This window comes from Orycteropus afer, unplaced genomic scaffold (genome assembly GCF_000298275.1).
Source record: "Orycteropus afer afer isolate SDZICR_OR568_19922 unplaced genomic scaffold, OryAfe1.0 scaffold01020, whole genome shotgun sequence".
Taxonomy (NCBI): domain Eukaryota; kingdom Metazoa; phylum Chordata; class Mammalia; order Tubulidentata; family Orycteropodidae; genus Orycteropus; species Orycteropus afer.
Genome location: NW_006922607.1, coordinates 146253 through 155350, shown reverse-complemented (window position 1 = coordinate 155350; position 9098 = coordinate 146253). Strand labels below are relative to the sequence as shown.

Sequence of the window (9098 nt, the reverse complement as noted above, 5' to 3'; positions counted from 1 at the left end):
TGGTCAATGACATGAGACAAAGTATATGTGAACTGCTGTATGAAAAGTGAATTTACTCTGTAAATCTTCACCCAAATCCTAATAAAAAAAAACAATTGTTCCTTTCTACTTTCAATTACCAGAACCCTCTCCCTGATACTACTTATTACCGTTCAGTCCCACCTTAGGCTTAGATCCAAAATCTCCTTTTAATATTAGTTCAGTTACATACTTTTTTTCAGTAATAGCTTTTATGAGAAAACCAGGGGGAAAACATCTCTTGGAATCACTGCTTCCACAAGAACATGTGGTCCACAAACTAAAATATTTATTAGGTGAGGCTCCTTTAAACAATGTAAAGTTGATTTTTCAATAGAGTAGTAGTTCTAGTATTGACATGTGTTATAGTCCCAATTACGGCTTCTCTTGAAGTGATCAAAAATGCTTATTCAATATTGTATTTATACAAATGACACAGTTACGTGCAACAAATACATTAAACAAAAGTTTATCTTTTACTTTTCTCTCTCTGTAATTCTAACCTACTGCATAATCATATTCAATGCAAGGAAAAATAATGTGAAAAGAAGGAAGAAATTAATTACAGATACTTAACATAAATTGTTATAATAAACAATGAAGGTATGTACCTACCCAGTGGCATCACATTAGAAAGGTCTGGAGATCTGTTTCCATAAAGCTTACTGTGCTCTCTATGGTGCACAGTTCTACTCTGTAACACATGGGGTCACCATGTGTCAGAAGCAACCCATAACAGGTTTGACTGACTCCACGGTAATGGATTAATTAGTTTAGCACAACTTACTCTAAGGCTCTAAATTTCTCATGACTGAAAATGTCAAGCTCAGTAACACTACAGGTTAAAAAAGAGACTCTGTCTTCACAGTAAATTAAACTCTTTATATAAAAGAAGATGAGATTAATAGTACAATATCAGCATTTACACTCACTCTTTATTCCCTTTGGCTCTTTTCTGCCCTTCTCATCTTTGTCAGAATCATGCCTTTTCTGGTATTTTTCTTTGGGGTCACTCTTTTTGGTTTCTTTCTCCTAAAAATATATAAGTAAGATGCAAAACAAGAACTGCTAGAGAACTGACAATGCATATTTCAAACTGCAAAATAAAGGTTCATCAGGTAAATAGTTGCCTTTATGTGCATGATCACTAATTGTTAAATATATTTTCACATTAACTGCTTCCTCGATCAAGATTACCCTTCAAATATGTAATCTGCAAAATGTCACTTTCAAAACTGAACACCAGTTTTCCCACTCTCTTTTAAGAATTCACTATTGAAACCACCAAAAAAGAAAATTCAAAATATTTAGATGTACTCCTACATTTATAATACATGCTATTTTTATTTCCTCAAGCCCCTTCCCAATCCTTATTTTGCAGATAATTTTTTAAAAATTATTTTTCATTTACTTTGAATAGGTATTTTTATATAGCTATATTCATAATTATGTGTAGTATTTTTCTCTATCTTAACATTTTATAAACTTTCCAATTTTTGCTATATTGATTTTATAATTAAAATTGTAATGGCTATTAACAGTGCCCAAGATGATACACAAAGAATTTATTAACCATTATCTCCATGATTCGCAGATTCTTCTCAGTTCTCACTACCGAAAATAATATTGCCATAAGTATTATGATAAAGCTTTTTTCTCTTTTACATGATTTCTCTAAGACAAATTCCCAAGACTAGAAATAATGGATGGGAAAAAAAAAATGATCCATTTTATAGCTCTTGATAAACAATATTGCATATATGAATACTTTCATAATTTGGAAAATATTTGCATTTTGAAAAAGTGAAAACAATTTTTATAATAACAGGACAACCAAAACCAAATCCACGGTCATCAAGTGGATTCCAACTCACACTGACCCTACAGGACAGAGCAGAACTGGCCCATAGATTTCTAAGGCTATAAATCTTTACAGAAGCACACGGCTACATCTTTCACCCACAGAGCAGCTGGCGGGTTCACACTGCCAACTTTTCAGTTAGCAGCCAAGTGCTTAATCACTGTGCCACCAGGCCTCCTTAGTAATAATAACGGGACAAACTCCTTATTAAAAATATTTTTGTAAGAATTAATAGACTTCCTATGTACCTATGCACTTTGTGTAGTATTTAAGTAGAAGCAGGTACATTCTTAAGACAACTGGGGAAAAAGACCAAGTAGGATGTGAAAAGATAGTAAAACACCAAAGCCTTACTGCACAAAGCCAAATACCATATTAGTACCTTTAAAAGACAAAAAGGAGGAAAGAAAAAATCCTGACTAGGCTCACAAATTAGCCCTCAATTTTTTAGTTGTCTTTAGTTTAAAAGAAAAGAAGTAAAAGACTAAGAGATAAATTAGGTAGTACAAAGGCTGGATAATTTTCAGAATTTGTAACAACATACCTAGTCACAGGAGGACAGGTGGCAGAGTGGTTAAGCACTGAGCTGCTAATGGAAAGGCAGCAGTTCAAACTCATTAGCCGTCCCATCAGAGAAAGCTGTGGCAGACTACTTCTGTAAAGATTTACATCCTTGGAACTCTATGGGGCAGTTATACTCTGTCTTATAGGGTCGCTATTGAATTGGAACGGACTTGGCAGCAGTGGGATTTTTGTTATACCTAGTCACAGTACTAAGGAGCTCTGGTGGTGTAGTGGATAGGGCATTTGGCTGCTAATCAGAAGGTCAGTGGTTCAAACCCACCAGCTGCTCCATGGAAGGAAGAAGGGGCGATCTACTTCCATGAAGATTTACAGCCTTGGAAACCCAATAGGGGTCACTATGAGTCAGAATCAACTCAATGGCGTGTTTTTTGCTTTTTTAGTCGCAGTACTAAACAACTAATTCCCTAATAATAGAAAAAGATCAGTTTTAGTGCTTCTTCTTCATTATGTACTTGTGAAACTTCTTGAGCACACAAAAGAGCACTGGATTAATCCAAACATTTCCATATTCTGTAAGATTTTTAACTATCATTAGTCTCCAATATACTTATTCCCCACCTCCTCTGCCTCAGTGGCTTACCTTTCCAGGTGAATCAGTAGACCAAAGGCCTCTCTCTTCCCCACCTAATTTTGAAGTCTTTTGTGTCTGGGCAGATGCAGGTATTGGCTTATCTAACTCAATGGTACTTTTCCCTTTATCTTGATTTCTTTGCTTTTTATGAGTACTTTTCTTTTCTAAGAAAAGGTCATTGTTTTCTAGCTTTTTGCTCTCTTTATGTTCTTCAGTCTTTCTTAGTTTCTTCTTTTTCCTCTTTGTCCTGACATCAGTATCTTCATCAGCACTTACCTTGCCATCTGGTTGTTTATCATAAACAACATCTGCAATTATATCCTGCCCTGATTTATCTTTTATACTTTTAATCTTTTGTTTCTCTTCTTTACTGTCAGAATATAAATCTTCATTGTCATCATCTTGAGAAAGGGAATCATTAAGTACACTTGATTCAGATTCCAACTGAGATTCAATGCATTTGTCTTTTTTCGTTTTTCTGTTTTCTTTGAAATCTTCTCTTGTTTTAGTCTTTAAATCTCTTATTTCACCCTTTTTAACTTTCTTCAATTCCTTAGTTTCTTTTACGTCATCTTTTTTTGGCTTTTTTAATTCCTTTAATTCTTCTTTGGCTTCGAGAATTCTTTTCTTTGTCCTTAAATCAAAAACTAAACTTTCTGAGGAACTCTCAAGGTCTGATTTGGATTTATCTTTTAGTTTCCCAGTCTTTGCTTTTTTCTTTTTCAGATTATCTGGGCTTTTCACCTCTCTATGTCTTAATGTTTTTGTCTTTTTTGACAAAAAAAAAATTGTCTCACTTTGCTGATCACTATCAGAATTTGCCTCAAAAATGTCATTATTTAAAGATAATCTCTATAAAATTAAAAAAGAAAGAATAAAATAGTCTTATTAACAGCAATTTCAAAGGTTTTGACAAGCAGTACAAATAAAACCTGGTGGAAATATTTTTTCCCTCCCAACACTTTCTTATCATCTTATAATTACTTACCTAACTGAAGTTAGGGAGCTCAGTTAGTGTAATGCCTAAGGCACCTGACTGCTAACCAGAAGGCTGGCGGTTCAAACCCACCAGCTACTCCTCAGAAGGAAGGTTGGGCAATCTACTTCCGTGATACCGCCTTGGAAACCCAAGGAGGAGTTGCTCCGAGTTGGGTCCAAATCGACAGCATATAACAACAACATAACAATTGAAGTTATCTAACACTATTCATGTCTCTAATGTAACAAACAGGGATTGGTGATAATGATGAATATCAATTTAAAAAACCATATAAACACAGACGGGGGACAGAAAATGTCAGTGTTGCTGAAGGTGCTTAACAAAAGTAGATATGAACAATATCCATGGTGGGATGCAGAACATGTGAACTTCAAAAATTTCCAAAACCACCAAGGAAGTATAATTTTTGAGTTTCCTACTTTCTAAACAAGAGCTACCAATCCTACAACAACTTCAGAAATTTTTTAAGGCTTGGATCTCATAATGTCCTTAAACTTGTCACATTTATGTACAGAACAAGCAAGACTACATACTGATCTTCTTTCCTCAATTGATTTGATTTGTGTTATATAATCTGAAACAATTCATAGAGAAAATATATTTTCCTATTCTAAAATAAAAACAAACATGAAAAAGGAACTAAAGAATCAAAGTATTTTCTTACTATAGCCAGTAAGTGAAAAATACATTTTCAGAATCTAAGTTTTGAGAGTAATATAAACCAATCACTTAGTAAAAGAATTTGAATGTATATGTGAGTGTTTTTAGTGAAAGAAATATGAAGGAGGAATATGTATCTACCCTAGGGAAGTCAAATATTTAACAAAAGGAATTGGGGGTGGGGAAGTCTCTACTTTAATCTGAACTCATTTTGTAAGGAGTTTCCTTTACAAAAATTTTTAAAGTACTGAATATTTTGCTTAGTTTCCTTTAAAAAATTTTTAAAGTACTGAATATTTTGCTTAGTAATTTAGAGCCACATTATTAAATGCCCTGCCATTATGGCATAAATTAAAAATTGGCAATTTAACTCTTCTAACTCTTCTAAATGGATTTCAGGAGCTCTGGTAGCATAGTGGCTAAGACACTTGCCTGCTAACCAGACGGCTGGCGGTTCAAACCCACCAGCCACTCCTCGGAAGGAAGGTTGGGCAATCCTACTTCCGTAGTGATACTGCCTCGGAAACCCAAGGAGGGGTCGCTATGAGTCGGGTTGACTCGACTGCACATAACAACAACAACAAATGGATTTCAAGCTATAATATAAACCAAAGGCAAACTAACACAGTAGCTAACACATTAGGTGGCCTGGCTCTATTATTACTAAGCAGGTGAACTGGGGCTAGTTACTTAACTTACCTAAACCTCAATTTCTCATCTTAATTTATATAAAGTATGTACCTCATATTTGGTTCAAAATAATATAAGTGCTGAGTAAATATGAGCTGCTTCTGTTATTAGTAAAAACCACTACAAACAGATAAAACTAGATTTTAATACTGTTTTGGTCATTTAAAAAAAGAATCACTAGTTATTTTCAAAAATGTGGTTGAAACTCAAGCTATAAGGCAAGAGGGGAGCAAGACTACACCTTGAAATATAGACTTTAATACCCAAGAATTTTCAGGACCATAATCAGGGGACACTAAGGTCAACTGGCATAACACGGTTCACAAAGACAATGCTCTACATCCTTTATTGGTGAGTAGCAACTGGGTCTTAAAAGCTTGTGAGCAGCCATCTGAGGTAGCACTAGTGGTCTCTCCCTGTCCAGAGCAAAGAAGAGTAAAGAAAATCAAAGCCACAGGAGACAATTAGTCCAAGGAATAATGAATCACATGAACCCCAGCCTCCACGATGCTGAGACCAAATGAACTAGAGGCTACAACTGCTAACCACTATGAAATGGATCACAATAGGAGGTCCTAGATAGAGTGGGAGAAAAATGTGGAACAATAGTCAAAAGTCATAAAAAAAAGACTATGCTTACTGATCTGACAGAAACTGATAGAACCCCTGGGGCTATAGTCCTTAATCCCTTCAAGTCTCACAGCTCAACTTTCAGCTAAAGAGCAGACAGGCCTACAAGGGGAACAGTAATTCCACAGAGGTACACACTGCTTATAACAATCAACCACAGGAGATCAAAATGGCATAGCATTTGCTCAGGGATAAAGCTCAGAAGGCAGGAAAGGATAGGAAAGAATGACAAAGAGAAATGATAAAAACAGGGAGGAAGTAGAAAGAGTGCTATTACATTGTAGGGATTGCAACAAGTGTCACAAACAAAATGTGTATGAACTGTTGAATGGAAAACCAATTCGTTCTGTAAAACTTTCACCCAAATCACAATTAAAAAAAAAAAAAAAAAAAAGCTAAGATCTCCTCCACTATTCTAAAAACAATACTAGGTATTTCTAATGAAAAAATCAAAAAACAAACTAAAAACACTAAAAGTTGGTTTATTGTACGTCACCAGAGCTCCCATTTATAAAAAGAAGCTACAAATAAAATTTATATGAAAAGTTAAATGAGAAAATTAGTTAAAAATTCATAAACCCAACTATTATGAAAGAAGAGAATCAAGGCTAAAAAAAAAAAGGAAAAACCCACAGAGGAAAACTCTTAAACCAAATGTGCACATTAGTTTAATATTAATGCAGTCTAGCCCACCATCAAACCTTTCCAAACAGCTGATGACAGAAAGCTGACTTATCTGGGTTCCTTTGATCTATTTACTCTTTTCTATCGTCAAGAAAACTACTAAAAAAAAAAAAAAATCAGTGCAACTGCTGAGAATTGAATTGGGAATAGAAGAAAAAAACAAAGGATCTGGATAATTAGCCTGTGAATCTGAAATGATCAAAATTTATAATGTAATCTACAAATTGGTTTATTAACTTTAACTAGCAGAAACATCTGACATAAGAAATAAGAGACAAAACATGATACCTGAATATCCTTCTTGACTGGTTTAGCTTTGTTATCTGCAACTTTCTTCCTAAATTCAAGCAGAACTTCTTTACAGTCTTCAAGATGAACCTCAGGCTCCCAGGTGTCATCATCTGATGTATATCCTTTCCATCGAACTTTGTAAAGGATTTTACCCTGTTGAATAAATTAAAAACAGGCACAATAAAGGATATTCCTCACTTGATTAAATATTCAAAAACATACCAACTGTTAAGAAAGAACTTGAAAACTACATTTCAACAGAGATTAATATAACATAACTTAAAGTATATATGTTTCATATCCTGAAACAAGGAGGTTAAGAAAAAATAGAACTGCCTTAGTCATGCTTCAAGTCTGGAACTGAATTCACCCCTACGGCTTAATTTTCAACCAAACAATACAAAGGCCTATGAGGATGAACGGGAGCTCTGGTGGCCTAGTGCCTAAGGCATTTGACTGCTAATCAGAAGGCTGGAGGTTCTAGCCCACCAGCCACTCCTCAGAAGGAAGGTTGGGCAATCTATTTCTGTAGTGATACCACTTAGGAAACCCATGAGTCGGACCCGACTTGACAGCAGTGAGTTTGGTTTTTTTGATTAATAAGGTGATCAGTAACAACAGGGAAGTATGTACTTATTTAACTATCAACATTAAGAGATCAACAGGGTAGCATGTGCACAAGAATAAAGCTCAAAAGGTAAGGAGGTATATGAAAGAGGATAAAGGGGAATAATGGGAAGAAATGGGCAGAGTGCTGGTTACATTGTGGGGATTGCAATCAATGTCATGAAACAAAATGTGCATGAACTGCTGAATGTAAAAACCAATTTGTTCTGTAAATTTTCACCCAAATCACTAATATTGTATCAAAGGCTTTTTTTTTTTTTTTTATAATAAATCAAAGACTGAAAGCCTTTTCTGATTATATAAGAACTACGTAGTTTTAGAAAAACAGTGAAACAAAGAACAACCAAATGAAAGTTACCCAGGAATACTGAAAGCACTTTGATCTATTTCCTTCTCCTATCTATCTATGTATCCATCCATCCATTTGAAGCCCTTGAGGTACAGTAAGTGGCCGCTTATAATAAAAAGGGAGTTCTGGGGGCGTAGTACCTAAGGCATGTGACTGCTAACGAGAGGGCTGTTGGTTCAAACACACCAGCCATTCCTTGGAAGGAAGGCTGGGCAAGCTACTTCCATAGTGATACTACCTTAGAAACCAAAGGGGGGGGGTGTCACTATGAGTCAGATCCAACTTGACAGTAGTGAGTTTGGTTTTGGTTCATGATGAAAAGAGTACTCTGGTGGCGTAGTCCCTAAGGCATCTGACTGCTAACCAGAAGCCTGGCAGTTCAAATCCACCAGCCACTCCTTGGAAAGACTGGACAATCTATTTCCGTACAGATAATGCCTCAGAAACCCAAGGAGGGGTCACTAGGAGTCAAATTGACTCAATGGCAGTGAGTTTGGTGGTTTTTTTTTTTTTTTTTTTTGTTTAATCAAAAGGTCTGTGAAAGGTCTGTGGTTCACACCAATACAGGAGTTCTACAGGAGAGAAGACCAGGTGATCTGCTCCCATAAAGATTACTGCCTAGAACAAGAAAGGGAAATAAAAGGCATCCAAATTTGTAAGGAAAAAGTCAAACTAACCCTATGTGCTGATGATACTATACCTAGAAAACCCAAAAGACTCAGATAAAAATCTACTGGAACTAATTGAGATATTTAGCATCATGGCAAGATAGATGATCAACATCCAAAAATCAGTTGAATTCCTCCATACCAGGAAAGAGATTGCTGAAAAAGAAATAAGGAAATCTATCTATCTATCTATAAACTCCAAGCCAAACTCACTGCCATCAAGTCAATCCACTCATAGAGACCCCTCGTTGGGTTTCCAAGGCGGTATCTCCACAGAAGTAGATTGTCCAACCTTCCTTCCAAGGAGTGGCTGGTGAGTTTGAACTGCCAGCCTTCTCATTAGCAGTCAGATGCCTTGAGCACTACACCACCTGAGCTCCCCCACTTACAAGAGCTACCAAAAAAATTAAAAAAAAAAAAAAAAAACCAACAAAAAACCACTTGGGACTAAATCTTACCAAGGA

General features: G+C 35.6%; 1 protein-coding gene across 1 annotated transcript in view; it reads right to left on the bottom strand.

Annotated features, from left to right (window-relative positions):
• The window catches only part of MPHOSPH8 (M-phase phosphoprotein 8), a 166923-nt gene that overhangs the window by 91776 nt on the left and 66049 nt on the right, over positions 1–9098 (bottom strand). The window contains exons 2-4 of the mRNA XM_007958569.1: positions 6988–7143; positions 3045–3887; positions 951–1050 (exon numbers count right to left, since the gene is read on the bottom strand). Of these exons, the coding sequence (XP_007956760.1) occupies positions 951–1050; positions 3045–3887; positions 6988–7143 (1099 nt within the window). The remainder of the gene's footprint in view (positions 1–950; positions 1051–3044; positions 3888–6987; positions 7144–9098) is intronic.